This window comes from Ascidia mentula, chromosome 6, assembly GCF_947561715.1.
Source record: "Ascidia mentula chromosome 6, kaAscMent1.1, whole genome shotgun sequence".
NCBI classification, from domain to species: Eukaryota; Metazoa; Chordata; class Ascidiacea; order Phlebobranchia; family Ascidiidae; genus Ascidia; species Ascidia mentula.
The window spans coordinates 1419305-1436908 of NC_138571.1; the positions used below are offsets into that span (position 1 = coordinate 1419305).

At 39.5% G+C, this 17604-nt stretch overlaps 2 protein-coding genes across 4 annotated transcripts in view; both read left to right on the top strand.

The window, feature by feature from the left end:
• Window positions 1-3861: 3861 nt before the first annotated feature.
• The window catches only part of LOC145906587 (NACHT, LRR and PYD domains-containing protein 14-like), a 37499-nt gene continuing 23756 nt past the window's right edge, over window positions 3862-17604 (top strand). Inside the window, exons 1-5 of the mRNA XM_082994029.1 lie at window positions 3862-4266; window positions 4347-4568; window positions 4759-4868; window positions 5150-5309; window positions 14441-16089. Of these exons, the coding sequence (XP_082850155.1) occupies window positions 4541-4568; window positions 4759-4868; window positions 5150-5309; window positions 14441-16089 (1947 nt within the window). The 5' untranslated portion in view covers window positions 3862-4266; window positions 4347-4540. The remainder of the gene's footprint in view (window positions 4267-4346; window positions 4569-4758; window positions 4869-5149; window positions 5310-14440; window positions 16090-17604) is intronic.
• LOC145906616 (uncharacterized) lies at window positions 5191-8533 on the top strand. Of its 3 annotated transcripts, XM_082994075.1 has the most exons (7): window positions 5191-6664; window positions 6773-6864; window positions 6929-7111; window positions 7171-7335; window positions 7526-7697; window positions 7750-7849; window positions 8138-8533. In XM_082994075.1, the coding sequence occupies exons 4-6, from the start codon at window positions 7234-7236 to the stop codon at window positions 7788-7790; spliced, it is 315 nt and encodes a 104-aa protein (XP_082850201.1). In that variant the 5' UTR covers window positions 5191-6664; window positions 6773-6864; window positions 6929-7111; window positions 7171-7233; the 3' UTR covers window positions 7791-7849; window positions 8138-8533. The 3 variants fall into 3 exon arrangements, with proteins under 3 accessions (XP_082850201.1, XP_082850200.1, XP_082850202.1); XM_082994074.1 differs by having other exon boundaries at window positions 5191-6864; XM_082994076.1 differs by lacking the exon at window positions 7526-7697 and having other exon boundaries at window positions 5191-6864.

The window sequence follows — 17604 nt, forward strand, 5'->3', positions numbered from 1 at the left end:
ACCATGAAACAAGTTATGTGGGGATATATACCCTATAAGATCATTTACACCAAACGTGGGTGCATAAAAAAATAATCCGAGTTTGTTTGCTTGATAAAAACCAAGGCAAGTATAGATGAAGTGTTGCAGGCAAATTGCCTTCATTCAAGTGTAATTTAATTGAGTCTGGTCGTCAACCATGCCGTGATTTGGTCATTAGCTTCATTAAGACTGGGATAGTCACTGTTAAATCGAAATTACATTATTTTGAAACACAAGTCTTTGCTTGGCCGTTGGGTCATCAAAGTCGTCTGATAGTCACACAAGCTGCACTGACGAGACCTCATAGGTCGAAACAGTGGCTATCTGTATGAAGTTTACACAACTACTCAAATTTTGTATTCCAGGAGATAGCCTAAGTTACCACAACAGAAAACCTTTCATAACCTTAGATCGGGACAAGGACAACATGCCAGGTTACACCTGTTCGAATTCACATGGTGGTGGATGGTGGTTTGGAAACGGCCGAATGTGTTATGACACCAACCTAAATGGTTTTTACGAAAATGTCCAACTTCGAGAATGAAAAGGTGTCGTGTGGAATGGTTTTCTACTAAATCACTCCCTAAAAAAAGCAGAAATGAAAATACGAGAAAATCCCATTTTCATATTAAAGTTCAAGCGCACGTACGGACAATCCAATATCATCACAAGATTGACGAGATAGATTCCGTTCACAAGCAAATATTTTCCATTATAACAAAAAAAGAAGATTTGAAACAATTTATGTACATTCATAATTTTGTATGGACGATTTTGACGATAACTTGAGATAAATTTGTGATGATGGAAACAGTTTGTGTTAAGTACTTGCGTCAACTCAGACGCATTAAAAAGTTTATGCACCGATGTCTCCGCAAATACTCAACTAATTTTAGAAAGCTTAGTATTACTAAGATTGGCATTACATGTACTTTCAACTTGTGCATAGAAAGAAATTACTGCAGGGGCACTTTGATGTAAAACAGAGTATTTTTTTTGCCCAAAAGAACGTGCAACATGTCAGCTTAATCCAGTTTTACTTAACGTTGTTCAAAGGCGAGTAAGCAAGATTGTAGTGACGGAGGCCGCTACAATAACAAGATTGTGACAAAATAAAGAGTTCTTTAGAATCTTCATCAAACAACCCACAAGCATTAATATCCGCTCACTTTTAGTCCTCTCTCACTACGTTTACCGTTCCCTTTGCGCTCATACAGCGAACCGGACAGAGTGCCTTCTTTCTTTCTCTCTCGTCCCTCGTGGCTTATTTGCCCATTGTGTATTCTATCTTGATATACCTTGAATAAACACCTCGCTACATTATGGTAAATCAGTCCAATACGTTTGTGCATTTTTTCAGAACAAGTTGATTACCAATGTGCACTGTAGAAAGCGGTAACAAATAAGTTTATTTTATCTGATTCTCTGCATGTTATTCCATTAAAAGTTGTGACATTACTTTCACGCTTAGCGCGAAAAGTTAAACGCTTTAATGCTATTGTGAGACGCCACACGATATGAGTTGACAGAGGTTTCAATGAATTAAAAAGTGTTGGCGTTTAAGGCTTAGCTTATAATAGAGATAAGATGCCTTCAAAAATAAAATGAAGATAATCAAATCAAATCCAGTAGACATATTTTGAATGTTAAGTGTTTGTTCATGACATTATCTATTGGTAAATGAACATCCTGACGCCTCCACGAAAAAATGTGCAAAAATAATGCAATTTGTTCCAAAGAAATTAAAATCATTTCTATTTTACTCTAAACTACTATGCGGATAAGGAACACAAGAAATTAAGTTTCATGCGGAGTTGTGGAACGATAAAACTATGAAAGTTATCGAGTCAAGTACCTACGTGACTGTGATTTCGTCATAGATAATCACCATCTTGTAGGATTTGGTCTGGACAACATTTATCACCAAATAACAACACGCATATGCGATATGTCCGTTACAAACCCACCAGTATGTGTGTGTTTGAAACGACGCTAGTTGTCGCTCATGAGCAGAAATGGTTCGCATCAGATGTCGGTGTTTGTCGCCAACCACATCGTCCCACTGTGCGGTGAACTTTCACCTAAATCTCCTTCCCTTCTTCTCTTCAGACACAGTAGGGAATCCCCTCTGTATTCAATATGAAAACTATGAGTTTTTGTCTGGTCGTTGTTATTTTTTAATCTATCCGATCATGGTCCAAACCTTATAGTATTTTGAAAATCATGTTTTCTTTCCTACATCCGTGTGATTCAATGAAACATTTCCATAACCGAGAATTTGCTTCCAGCTTTGTATTAAAACCTCACCATTTTTTATCAGGCGAGTTGGTAATTTAAACTCGAAGATGATCTCAGAAATAGTTAAAGATTATCTTTTGAATTCAACAATTTCATTAAATTTAATTCCTTCATCCAAACAATATCAAAGATAAAAATAATTGACTGACGAGCAGGAACTACTCTGGTGTTACGTCATGGGTTGTTCCCGACAGAGCAGTTACGAGTTAATAAGTCACAGGGACATTTCCTTCGTAAAACCTCAATCATTGGAAGTTTATCACACATCAAGATGTTCCAGGCGAGGGATCAACACAATACATGCTTGCACCAAACGAGTTGCAGTTAAGCTGAACATTTTAATGTACTTAAATATTTCTCTACAATTGATATACGTTGACAAAACGTTGTTCGTTAGCAAGCGTTCGTTACAGTTGGCTGCACACAGAGAGCTGCGTTACACTACGTTCTGCTTGAGTTCTCCTGACAACACTACTGCCTGGGCGTTTCGCACAAAAGCTCCGAACTTCATTGTATCCGTTCTTAAATCATTCAACTCAAACGACGCTGCTTGAGTTCGTGCGTCATTTGTAACCGCGCCAATCAAACCACACCAACCGTTTCACACACATACAATATTGCGAACACTAAAGAACGGTTTTCGCCGTCAAACCGCTGCCCTCCAGCAACATCAACGTTCCCCTCAACACGAGAAGTGCCGGATTTCAAACCTCAAACTTGATTTAAGGAATCGGTTTCGCCGCAAATATTCGGAAAATATACATTTTTTACCAAAATCCAACTTGTTAAACTAACAAATATTATTCTGGGATACTGACAATTGCATGGTATTTACAACCGTCATTTGACTACACTATCAAATCACACGTTATGCTGCTAATTCAAACTAGTTTTGCATCAAAATAATCTCAACCAACGCAACAGGGTATTTTTGTAGTCATATCATTGATGTTTGCTCTTGTCATATTTATCCATTGAGGTCAGAACACAAACAAACTGCTTTTGATTTATTTACCACGCCAATTATTTGTCAAAGCATTATTATGTTTCCAATTATGGCAGTAGGGAAATTTATATGGGTTTGGCGACGACGGCGGGGCAACCTTCAAAACCCACAAAACCATCAATAATGATGTAACACAATTAACCTGTCACAACGTATCCGTGACGTCACACATTATTTGGTTGTTTCGGCCGAAATGTTTTGACCACGGCAAAATATTCGGTTTCGGTGTAAACCTAAATTGGGCATTTCGGTTTATCACAAGTTTACCAAATCTTTCTCAGATAATACGTTCGTATTTTTAAAACGTCATAGTTTTCGCATGGAGCAACTTTTTTCTCTTTGCGCAATTTTGCTCGAAGCATTTTTTCCGAGGAAAACAACAACGGCAAAATGTTTTCGGTAAATCTTTCCCGGAAGATTTTGAAAAAGATATCAGATTAAGCGTACACTGGATGGTTGAGTACGAACTTTCTTTTGCAAAAGTTCACATGCCTGAGTGATTGTGTACGTGGCTGAGGTTAGTTCCGTAGGTAAACCGTAGGTTAGTTAAATGCTGTTCACTCTCTGTCAGTAGAGTCGGGTGTGGTTAAATAGCTTTTGACAGGTTGGTTTCAGATAAACGTGAACTTGTGATTGTTGTGAAAGTTTGCGAGTACACAGAAGGAGATATTTTACGGTTAGTACAGTTGTGACCTTTTGTTGCTTAAGACTTTAGTGAATCTTGTTCAACTTTTTAAATATGACGGCGCCTTATCGGTTTGAGGTTAGGTTGTTTTTTATTAATCCAACCTTTGCCTCCGCGGTAGTGAAGTACGCGAGGGTACCAGTATTATTTCACTCAATTGTGTTTGAACAAAGATACAATGGAACTTATCAACAATATTATTACGTCACAAACTATCCATGCCAACTGGTTGCTGGACAGCTCTGATGATTTTGTTGTACGTCTTTATGATGAAATACATTTAATTTTTTTAGACAAACAACACATATTTTAATTGCTACGAAATTAATGTTACAGACGTTTCGATTGTTACTGCAATCATAACAAAGGCCAGCGGACAAAATGGTGCGGTAACGATAATAACGATCGCCTTCGTAGCACGTACATGGTCTATATTGTTTGTCTTGAAATTTAAAGCCGTGAGTTATGGTCCAAGAATTTGCTTTTATTTTTCATCAAACACAGAAGGACGTTGAAACTTGCAGACAAACATGTCATCTCCCGCTCCACAAGAACAAGGTGACGACAAATCAACTTATATAAATATATGAGCGCTCTTAACATGAATAGGTTCAGTAAATATAATCTCTTTGCTCTGTCAACATGAAATGGTTTAAATGCTATAGCTTAAGCACGATTGCAAATCAGTTTATTGTGATTAAAATTCACTTGTTACATACAACACTAAAACATACGTTTAACAATAAAGCTGGGAGTTCAAGAGATGTGGATGATCTTTCACAAATGTTGGATGTTCTACCAATGACCAGCCAACACAACATAGTGGATGTTCCAGGGACATCTGGAGAACGTGAAATTGTAAGTCGGTTCTTTCACCGTATTGTATATGTTACTGGGCCTGCTGTTATTCTCAACGACTACATAACATAGTTGGATTTTGCTTTTGCGGTCCAATCTGTTTTTACTTTTGCGGTCCAATATGTTGTTTATTTCTTATCAACTAATAATATGCTGTTACAAACTATTCTGTCTGAGATTGGTGTAACTTGTCGATAGAAATATTTCGTTATATCAACTACACGTCGAGTACACATAACAACGTCTTTTGCTTTTGATTTTTATACCTTTACAACGTGCAGAATATCCAAAAAGCACGCAAAGTTGATTTTGGGGAGAAACACATACACACAACTGGACCAGTTTATACCGGACCTGTCATGATGCTGAAACAACAGGTCAACGTTGTTCAACATACAACACCACAACAACCCAACCTACAATCACAAATACAGGAAAAATGTGAGTAAACATGGATAGAATAAAGTGTTGTCACACATGGGTAACTTGCCACGCCAGAATGAACAAAGGCTGTACACTACGTCACAAATGTTACATGGGTGTGGGCTGCCAAGTCGCTAGCCCGACAGAAATGACCTTCTTTACAGTCATAACAAATGCAATGAATAATAGGATTCCAGAATAAATTCGCGGTGTGCTACTGTGCTATTCCACATATAGGGGAGTGTTTGTTTATAATATGATGTACTGTAACGCACAACACGATTATGCAGATGCCTAAGCGGTCACGCATACCTGCACGAATCCTCGGGGTATAGTAGCGCATTAAACACAACAATTTGCACTGTAAACCAATTTGGGTAAAATTACAAAGGCAACTTTGGGTACAATGTTAACATACCCAAAGTTTTTGGGTAAAATGCTGCTTTACCTTTATGATTTATACCCAAAGGAAAGTTACCCAAATAATTATACCCAAAATTATTGGGCTTACTGTTGTTTACCCAAAAGTGTTTGGGTAAAGTGATGCTTGTACTGTACCCAAAAAAATTGGGTTATTTTTTTTGTTTTATTTTACCATACATTATCAATTTTGCAAACAAGTCTGAACCTTACATCGTTGGTATGGTTTGCATACATGTCAGTTTAAGGGCTAGCTAGCTTATAAAGAAAGAATGACAAAATTTCATTCATACGGCATAGCTACAAATCGCTTTACGCCGTTAGAACTTTGGTTTGCACCACTCGCTGCTGCGAAATGTTTTTGACACCGGTTGATTACGTAATGCTGCGATAGAATTAAAAATAGTTTATTTGTATTATACTCTTACTATGGTGTATTATCCTCATAATGAGCTCATAATAAATCTCAATCTTGTGAAAATAAACCACTTGAATTATCTGAATTTTATTGAAATCTGCTCGACGAAACAGATTTACCATTAAAACTATAAAAAAAATTCTAATTTACAATCCTTCAACCGTGTGAAGTACAAAAACTTTTTTAAAACAATTCTTGTGTTTCAAAATTATTTTTTTAAAGTTCAAACAATGTGCGCGTCACGCCTGACTGCTCACTGAAAAGGGCGCCAAACTAACTTGCTTCCCCAGTCTTAGTTCTTTGAACTTCTTTGTCTCTACCTGTGCGAACGTGATTACCGAACGTTTGGGCGCGCCTTTTTCTTAATTACAGGTAGTGTTGTAAGCTGTTTCGTGTATCATTTTGTGAGTTAATCAAAAAAAGTGAAAAAGACTTAGTATGGATTTAAGCATCCAGGGTTTAATTGATTTTGTCAAGACTACTCTGGAAGATGTCCCACAAGGGGAAGTTCTTCAAATAAATGCTGAAATTGAGAGTAAGTTTTACATATACTTCTTTAAACGTGAAATAATTGCCAAAGCTTTGATAAATTACACTTAACTTGGAAAAGGTAGGATATAAGCTATATATATATATTTTGCAGACCATGCCGACATCTAAAGAACGAGGCGTTTAGATGCTTTCTTGGAGCAGTACAAATCAGCTCGTCTTGGACTAGGTGCAACAGATGGCAAGGTTAGAGTTAAGTATAACTTACCAAGTAATTCAATAACCATGCTTATTTATTTACATTTCACAGGCATTTTTGTACAAAAATATATCAGACCGATTAAATGTGCATGCTAAAAAACAGCGGAAGTGTCATGGGTACCCCTAAATCCAAAGAGCATATAACAACCCTTCTTTAAAGCGAAGAAAGGTTTCTCATCAATCAAATGAAGTACATACACGGGGCGAAAACTTGTATGACGAGGCAAAAGAAGTATGGATTTAAACTTTTTAAAGCTTTGTTATGATGGATTTATGACTTGATTATTTTAGATCCTGCTGCATGAATTTAAAAAAACAACTTTGCTGCGCAATAAGAAACTTATTGCAGAAAAAATGGAGGAAACATTTTGTGTCCGCAAAAACTTTGTTTTGGAAAATAATCCTTCTCTTATGACATTAATAAAAGAATGGCCAGCTTTAACTATGTACAACGAGGTATGTTAATTGTATTTTAATGTATTTTTGTTACATATACATCAAAGCCACATATTGACAAGTCAGAGCTCCACTGCTGATTCTTTAAATCTTCTTCTGACTTGCCAATTTGTAGCGGCTTTGAACCATAGCTTGACTGCGGTACTGTAAATTTATGGACTGAATGTAATGTAATTTCTATTTCTTGTAGTTGCTTCGTGAATTTAAAAGAAAACAAAATTTTACTGATGAAGCTGCTTTGAACAGCATTGCCAAAAACTTGTTTCAAAGAATTATTAAATATTCTTCAGGACCAAACAAAACATCCTGTATGAAAAAAATATTGGACTTTTTGCCATTTGATGAGAATGATTGCTTTACTGGTAAGCCTGAAAAAACTATCATAAAAATGTTACAAAATTTTTGTTTTTGTAGATGTTCACTTTATGGTTAGAAGATTACTTTTGTGTATTTAATCGAAGTCCAATACAAAACAGCAAGTTGGCAGGAGTGGTATTTGCTAGATTTGTGCCCTGTAAGTATAAGCAATCATATTTCATATTTTCATGGAAAATTTTTGTTGTTGTTTGGGTCATTGGCCAGGTCATTAGTGTGAGGGCAGTTTTTTTATTGACCTAATGTACTCATTTTATATCCACAAGACTAGCAAGGCTATTAGCTTCCAAAAAGTTATTCTGTGCATAATTATTTAAAATTGGGCATAGTGTAAAAAGTACAATTTAGGTATTGGAAAGCAGCATCCTTATTATTTAGCACAGGCCAATAGTAACTGAGTATGTAACTAAATTGTTTTACTATTTAGATCAACACAACATTTGAAGATATCAGGGCCGACTTTGGAGATCGGCAACAAACTGTGTTGATTGTATATGGAGACATTTTCTTGCCGCAAAAAAATACACTTTTTGCGGAGAAAAACCCTGTGCTCAGTGTGGACAGCATTTCTAAAGGCATCATAGCTTTATTTGCTGTGTATTATATTCTCAATTATCAATACTGCCCACATATTACCAAAACACTGCAATTTCTTCAAACATATCTGCTTAATATTCCTGAAAACTCAACGTATGATTCAGTGCGGGAGTTGAAACTTCAACTTGACAAAATAAGCCTGTAGTTATTTGTGTTGACTGTAGTTATTTTAAATGTTCATGTTCTTTCTACAGAATGACAAGAAACAATAAATGTGATTCTTCGAAAAAACAAGCTGTGCAATGTCTATGATTAATGGGCAAAAAATGACACAGCTTCTGGGTATAGTGAATTTAAACCCAAAATAGTGACCAGATAAAATTGGGTCGAATGTGTTTCTACCCAAAGATTATTGGGTAAATCTATAGGGTAAGAAGATATTTATCCCAAAAATTTTTGGGTTTGAATAACCCAAAAAATATTTTGGGTTTCCCAATGAACAGACCCAATTTTTTGGGGCTTTTTCGACCCAAACTGGTTGACAGTGTGTGACACAATGCATTTTGAATATTTAATATTTAAAAATACAGTTACATACTTAGGAACATAACTGACGGTTTTGTAAATCTTTAATGCGAACATAATAGCCAATGCAATGTTAGAGAACTTCTTTCTACAGACGTTTCGATTGTTTTCTACAACTATGTTCAGTGTAAATGAAGGCGAACCGGCAAAATGGTGAAGTTGCGATAAGTAAAAAAAGGCGGGGAGTTGAATAAGCGCAATTGTTAAGATTACAAGCCGAACAGAGTTGCCTGTAGTAGTGATAAATTTCAGCCGCTTTTAAATGCCGATAAATCCTCTGTGCCATTACGACTTTTTAACATATAAAACACACGCCTCTATGCTTGGTTCAAGCGCATCGAGCTGCCACCAGGCCGGCATACGAGCGCGCGTCGATGCGACGTTTCCTTTTCGCGGCGTATAGGAAAACAGTTTTTAGAATCAGGGATGGGCTTCGCAAGCGCACGCGTGACGATGTTTTCGCTTGAGGGATGGCGCTGATCAACGAGCGCTCGATGAGAGGTGCGAAAAGCGAGTTGGATCTATTCGTGACGAAGCCCACCCAGTCTACTGTTTCGTCGACGCTCCTGGTCGAATATCTGTCCTTAGCCGCGGTAACAGACGCTGCATGATTTTTACATTGCTGCCGACGGAGAGCACTACATCCACTAAAACGACAAGGTATTGTCTTGTACGTTGCGCGTTACCAAAGTGGATGGTACAGACATGGACGCCGATATCACAGTGGCACCGTCAAACTCTTTTGCGCACGCGAATTTCTGTCAAATAGAAGTGTCTCTTAATAATAAGACAGTGACGCCGGCTAGCAACAATTATGCATACAAACCGTAAATCGAAACCCTCTTATCCTTTGGATCCGAAGCGAAGAACACGCAGCTGACCACGTAGTTTTGGAACACGGATAAAGCGGGACAAATGAGCGCCCTGACGCGTGGCAATGGCGGGTTTCAAATTTTTCTCAGCTTTCAATCGGCCGTTTCCGTTTCTATCTATGACGTCACAATGGCGAGATATGCGCATGCAAATTTCGACTGGTGGGATTGCTGTAGTTTTGCGTACAAAACAACAAAATAGCGGTAAGAAATGTACATAACATAAAATAAACATTATAGGGTGCCCAGGCAATGCAGCCTAGCTGGATCGCGATACGATAGCTGTGATCGCCAAGCAAGGACCTGCGCAGTGGGGCGATCCTGCCTATCATGCCATTGCATGTAATATTACTGCATTATAGGGTGCAGTACAAAAATAAATAAAAAAAATTATAATAAATAAACAAAGAAAAAAAAACGTATGGACGAATTGAGAATCAGCGGCTTGCTGGCACGCGACCCTGCAGCGTCACGCGTGTTTCGCGTTGTTTACGCACAAGACGAGCTGGCGTCAATACGACCGCAATCGCCGACTTTGTTTGTTGTTAATAGCGACTTGTCTTATCGACCCGGCATCCATTGGCTTGTATATAATCTTGATGCTCTCGGGTATGGTGAGATGTTTGACACTTTCGCGAGACCGTCCTACTCAAGAGTTCAGAGCAATTTTGCAGGCACACACGACGCTGAAGCCGTGGCAATTTAATACAAGAGTCGCGCGCGGCTGCGAACTGCATGAAATTGTGGACATTTTTTCGCGTGACTTGTATGGAAAAGATCTGTTTGTGGAGCGTTTTGTGGCTAACCTGTAGTGAAAGATTTATTTGCTAAGTGCTTTGCGACTAATACACCCGGACGGGCGATCTGTTTATTCCTAGCAGAGAATGTGCGAGCTCTCTAAAAACACATGCATACACAGAGTAAGAAGTGAGCAAACAGAACACAATCGCATAAATATCAAACGCGCCGCTTTATCCTGGATTTGACGCAGGTAATCCATGAACCTGTCCAGGGTGTCGATTTATGCCTTTTTCACTATTCTAAGTGTTCGACACGCGACGTCACTGTTCGACACGGGCGGCGTGAATAAATGTTACCGGTATGTAGTACTACGAACAGACAAACGCTACTGTTATCTACAAATGTCCATCAATTAGGTTACTCTAATAACTTAATTAAGCCTAACAAATCGATCATGCCAATCTTGCAACATTCACATCGATCTTAATAGTTTTTTTCGAAGATTGGACGCCAACGATTCTCCTATTAACTTGTAGTTGTCATTTTTTTGCCGTAGATGCTGGTGGCAAAAGTGGTTCGAAGACGTTGTTGCCAGCATAAGTCGTTTAATTTCAAACCGCAAGCAATTATTTGGGGAGAAATTTGTGTTTTTTTATATTTAACTGAACGGTTACGTATTGTTGAAAACTTAATGGCATCATCGTTCAGGATCCCCACCCAAAATAAATTTGTCTGTTTAGATGGCCAAATACACGCAATCGCAATACATTTTTGGACAAAATCCATGCAAAAAAACAGCACTTACTTTAACGTTCAACGAATAAGCACGTTATACCTAAAATTAACCATTGTTGCCAAACAGGTAGCATTGTTACCGAACACGTGGCATTGTTACCGAACATGTTGCATTGTTACGAAACAAGTACCATTTTTCGTTCAATCGGACCTTAAAAGAGACATAGCAGCCTGCAACATGCAAGGTTTTTAATTGTTTTGTCGTTATTCTAACGTAATGTAAGTACAAGAATGCGTTAGTTGCCAGATACGACATTTTTACGATTCGACACGCACGACAATTTTTCTCAAGATGTTCGACACGCAATAAAAAAACCTGTCTATCAACTCTTGCGGTTGACTTGTTGTGACGAAACACTCGTCTTGTTGGAAACCCGGTACACACGGCAACGCTGAGAGGAATGTGTACAGCTTGGCATTCCGTTTTATCCGTTCGTTCGGGTAAATTATGCTGACTCGGCATCGCCTCGAAGTCATAGCAAATCACAAATGGATAAAAGCGATGTTGCGGCGGTACGTCAATGCCGCACAGTTCCAACCGTTCGAAAATCGTTGGCCTGATGGAAAATGCGCCACTTGGTCTCACGTGTGACAAGAGAACACGTTTTCTGGTGTTGCGCACAGCGGTCAGCCCGAGTAAAGGTTACTTTGCACATCGGGCAAGCAAAGTTCGATGCGTAGGTGGGAAAATCCATGATGAGACTGAAATCATAGTTTGTTAAATCCATGTTCATTATCGCGGTAAAGAATTTCGCACACTTCCGGCGCTTTTAGCCTGAAGACGTTGATACTTAAACCAAAGCACGTTTCGATTTGAGGTAGAGCACTCAAGCGTACACCTCGGAAGTTATCAACACATTTTCCGCCTGTGAATTTCCGACATAACTCGGTGGCGATGCGACCAAGGCCGCCGCCCTGTGGCATCTTCAGGTGCGATGCATCGAAAAAGACAAAGATTGTCTGTGATCGGTCGACCGTCAATCGTTTTATGAAATGTGATGAGACCCGTGTTGTGCGTAAGAAACCTCGGTAAATTTACAGGATTTCCCATCCAGGCGTGGGGTGTGTTATAAACGCAGAAAGCAAAGGTTTGTCAACGCTTCAACTGTACATTTTGAATCGGGACGCTTTTGTCTGATGATTTCCAAATGATCTGGTCCAGCGAGCTTTTGAAAGAATGCGAAAAGATCATCCCGCGAGCGGATCAGAAAAGGTGTTGGGAATTGCATTGTTGTCGGACACGTGAAAATATCGCCGTTCCCCAGAATGGTTTCCAACGTGAAACCGAAACTGCAATTAATTTTGAAGGTTCTCTGGCCGTCGCCTAATATGACGCGTACCATACGGTCGACACGTGACCAAACGATCGGGAACGAGAAATTGTACAATGACGTCACAAGTCCAGTGCGTAAATGCGAATTGCGAATCAGCGCTGGGCGATTAAGCGGACTGCTGGCGGTTGCTCGCCAGAAACATGTTTTAGTCGGTTCGAACCGCCTTTTGTTTTCAAACATCTACCAATGAGAAAACGATGTCAGTAAGTGGCAGGTGAGAGTTAATGTTATAAACCCACTTACTTTCGCCGTCAATCGGTTGTAAATTCGGCGAAGTCGTGTTTTGGTTGGGCATGAGCGAGAATCTGTTGTTTTTTCTGGTTTCTACATCGGTAAAAACACACTTACCACTCATCACACGCTAATGTACACGTTGCAATTTCCTGTTCGCCCGACGTCACCGGATCGGTGCACATTGATCGACTAGAATCTCGTCTGATATGATGTCTGGTCCAACGCTGGTTGTGTCGATTGTATTAAGGTCGCTGTAAAATTCATGGTTCTTTATCGTGACCATTACACTATTGCGTATCGCGCGGTCACCTTGCATTGGTTTTAAAGCTTTCGAATGACTGGAGTAAATCAAATAAACCGAGCTCCTCGAGCGGCTGTGATATTTCGCTTGAGTGCGCCACGGTTGAAATATGCGGTTGGCCGGCGTTGCACGGAATGCCGTCCTGTGTGCCGCTCGGAAGCATGTTTTGCAAAGCAATCGGTGATTTCTGAGGGCTGCGACAAATACAATGACTTCATTCAAATGTAGAAATTATGGGAAACGCGTACTACCTGAAGTCGCTCACGTTTGACGTCTCCGCGTATGCCGGTTCGTTTCGCGTTTTTGGCAACGCGTTTGACAAGCCAAGATTATTCAATGCATCATTGCATTGCCCACTAATGGATTCAACTGCCCCGCATATCCGAAACGTATGACTCTGATTCAGTTCGGAGAAGTTCCCGATGTAGCGTACGGAGCCGCGCTATATTAACACGAAAATATACACAAAATATCTTTGGCACCAATCTTTAGTAACACATTTTTTCCCGTTATACATATTCATCAACACAACACATGATAAGCTTCCACTTGAACCTTTTACATACTTAGTGTGCGCAGAACCACTTACCTTAACAAATAAGGAAATACATAGGGGCGGCCATTCAATTCCTCGCCGTCGTCCTGCCTGCAATTTCATTGCAACACCAGTCCTTACATTGGCCACGTGGTCATCCCCAGCTATTGCGTCGGTTTTGATCAGGAATTTCGATTCCTTGGCTAATTGTGCCTCCTTCATTATCATCACGCATACACGATTACCTCACATGCAATTTGCATATTCATAAATTATCGATGACTGGATTATTTGATTACACAGATTATCTGCTTTCGGATTTGTAGTAGAGCGGATTGTTGCTATTATTATGCTTGTGCTCATATTGATTCAATACAAATTGGGATTGCATTGTCTTTATTAACTCACTGTTGCAATGTTCTCCTTTTGTTTGATCTTATTTCTGTGTTTTTGCTGTTGTTTGCTTCTTGTTGCATTTCTATCTTTTGATTTAACTTAAACACATCTGTGTACAATTTAACAACGTTTTGGTTCGCAATTATTACAGTTTCTCTTAAACCTTACCATAGTGGTGCTGGCTGATAAGGACTTCATTGTCATTCTGTCAGCATCAACCGACAAAACAATTTGTTTTTCTCACTCAAATCAGTCACGTGATTATGTTTTTATTGTTTACGGAATAAATTGATATAACGCTTGTTCTGATGTTTCGTCTCCCTATTTTGTGACATCACAAACCAACACGTAGGCATCTGACACGTACCACAAAAAAAAGTAAAAAAAAACCTTGTTGTAGGCGAAGAACTAAAGTCAACTTTAAAAGATAAAGTGGAATCCATCGCCAGTGAAGAATCATCACTTGCAGAATTTACCCAACGAAACATAACACCAGTCAACCTATCCATAGTCAGCAAACCACAACGAATTGATGACGAGTTTCAAGCAGATGGACATTACCATCGTAGAGAGGAGATGGCTAAAGTTTACGATCAACCATCCGGTGACATCAGCCCTGAAGAAATGTTTACTCGTGCAAAGGAAACAGCACAAAGAGAAGCAGAACAGAAATTTAAACCCGAGGAAGAGGAAGCAAAACGCCAATACGTGGAAAAGCATGGAAATATTGTCGGCGTTGTCGGTCAAGCGGGTATCGGCAAAACTACTTCTTGCAAAAAATGGGCTTTACAAGCTTTGCATAGAGAGTTGTTTGGGAAAATATCCTTCATCTTCTACATTGTAATTCGAAATATAAATTTCAAAACAAGCATGACTTTCCTTCGGTTTCTTCTCCACGCCATGCTACTTAGCTGGGAATACAATCCAGAGGTAGCTCAGGGAATAATGCAAGCAATCAATGGTGATCCAGATGTTCTCTTGGTTTTCGACGGAGTAGATGAAGCAGCTTTTAAATTCTCAAGTAAAGCTCCAACTCCCCTCTTGGGTAAAGAGAACAAAGCAGAAGTTTATCTCAAGCATTTATTGAATGGATATTTGCTCCCACGTTCCCGGAAGATATTCACGTCACGACCTGCTCCATTCTACAAACTCCATCCTTTACATCGACCAAGGTTTATTACTCAGATACTCGGCTTAACTCCAAACTCACAGAGAGAACTTGGACAGCAGATATGCGGTGCAAGATATGAATCTGTACAGAACAAACTTAAACAAAACACCAACATGTTCTCTTACTGTTACGTTCCGGTTAATTTCATATTGACCGTCAACTATCTGTTGAGCCATGATGATGCTATTCAGCATGTATCGCTTACCCGTGTTCTGGCATCTACTTGTGTTCAATACTCACAAACTGAACACCTCAAGAATGAAAATCCACAGTTGAACAAACTTTCAAAACTGGCCTGGGACGGATTTCGGAACAAGAAAGTTGTATTCAAAGTACAGGATTTCAAAAGCGCAAAACTGAATGACTCAACAGTTCATGCTTTTCTGAATACCTCAATTACAAAGCAGGGAAACTTAAAGTTGACAATACTGGACGGACATAAACGTAGATATTTTTCACATCTTATTTGGCAAGAATTCTTCTCCGCGGTTTACCTGATGACGATCATGCCTTTAAAAGAATTCAAGAAACAATACACCCGACTTACCAAGGACAGATGGGAGGTTGTAGCCAAGTTCGCGTTCGGAATTTGCGATTCTTCAGTTTTCAACGATATTGAAGCCTTAGTTCTCGGATGTTCACGTGAAGATTGGAAAGCGAAGAAGAAGCTGCTGAAGAATCTCGCATCGTCGTATATGGGGGAACCAACCAACCAATCGATACTTCGATGTTGCAGCTGGGCTCATGAAGCGAACGATGAGGAGATAACTTCAATCGTGTCCTCCTTACTTCCTGGTAAGATCAACCTCAGATACTCATCGCTTCTCCCGACCGACCTCGAGAATCTCAGCTTCGTGATTCAAAGAAGAAGCAAACCGGTAAGTTGTTGTTTATGCATTTCTGTACCCATGGTGGAAATCATAGGGGAGGGGGGCGCAGGGGACTTTCCTTAATATTTGGGTTGTTGGGGACATAATATGATTGGTCGGCCAAAAAACTTACTGCATTTAACATTTAGTGTTTTAACTCCCTTCTTCGTCGGATAAATTGAAAAAAGCGCTTCCATCGTCATTTCGGTCGTAACTAGACCGCACAATCGTCAATTATTGTTGCACAAACAACCGAATATTGTCAGAAGCAAACTGATAAGACGTTGTTTATGCAGTTTTATACCAGAAAGATATAGGTCCAGTTGTAAGACTTGAAAAATTTTCTTAAGTGACAGATCGTACAATCCTTGACTGCCAGTGACTGGTTCCTTAATTTCTCCAGAATCTGCCCCTTTAGTTGGCATTGTACTCTATCAGAGAATCAATGTTATCAGATGTTTCAAATTGAAGTCAACTGATTTGTTAGCAATATTGAACAATTGATTTCGAATGCACGGGCATTTTCAGTTTCTGCAAATACGAAATTAGCAGCAAACACAGGAAGCTATACGGGAATTGGTAAAATAAACATGTGAATGAAATAAAATAAAATAAATTAAACTAAAAAACAAAAAGTCCTGTACTGCTGCCTTTCCTATGCTATATATATAGCGAATGACTATAGCGAATGGCGTGAACACGCAACACAACAACACCGCAGCACGAACGTACGACGTAAACACAACACAGAACGTGATAAGAGCAATGATAAAACCAATGAACAGATTTACGTTGCAACCGAAGGACGCATCAATTAAACATCTAGATGTTATTCCCCGAATTCTGGGAGTGATCATTTTTTGGACTTGCTTAGAGATTTTCCCATTTGGCTTCGCAAACATCCAGTCTGTTGACCATCGGTTGTTCCACAAATGTCACTGAAAAAGAGCTGTCAATGTGCTGGTGTTGACCTGACGAGGGGTGCGCACCTAAATAATGGTGGCGCAGGGCCGTCTTTTCGGTACTCCCCGCTTTGCCTGTTGTCATGTTCCAATCTGACCTATGTTGCGTCCATCGTTTTGAGAATTTATTTTTAGTCTGATCAGCGTACTGCTCATGACAGATTTGGCACGATGCAACATAAATGCCATAACTTGCACAGGTTAGATGTTGTGTTAGTTTGTATTGTTTTTTCGCCGTTAAATTGGTCGTTTCAATAACCATAGATTTATGGTTACCATGGTGTCCGCACATTGGGCACCATCTGCAAGCGTAACTCCCCGCGGGGCTGCTGCAGTCTGTTTGCAATGCCAGTTGCCGGTAATTGTTCAAAATATTTCCTAAAGACATCGATCGTTTGTAAACAATTCTTGCTTGGCTTTTCAATTCTTTCTCTTTGTGCGTTCGTTTGAGCAATTGAGGAAAGGCGGTGCCCCAAGCAATCATCGAGATTTGCCCTTTTCGATGGCATCACGCAAGCGCTGTGTCCAAGTTCGTGCCTCTGCAATATTTGCATTAATTGCC

Bases quoted from the DNA above. Each gene is read 5' to 3' on its own strand.
- LOC145906616 (XM_082994074.1), top strand. From the start codon at position 7,234: ATGGAGGAAACATTTTGTGTCCGCAAAAACTTTGTTTTGGAAAATAAT. The intron at 7,336-7,525 runs GTATGTTAATTG...TATTTCTTGTAG, and splicing joins CTTTAACTATGTACAACGAG to TTGCTTCGTGAATTTAAAAG. The intron at 7,698-7,749 runs GTAAGCCTGAAA...TTGTTTTTGTAG, and splicing joins TGAGAATGATTGCTTTACTG to ATGTTCACTTTATGGTTAGA.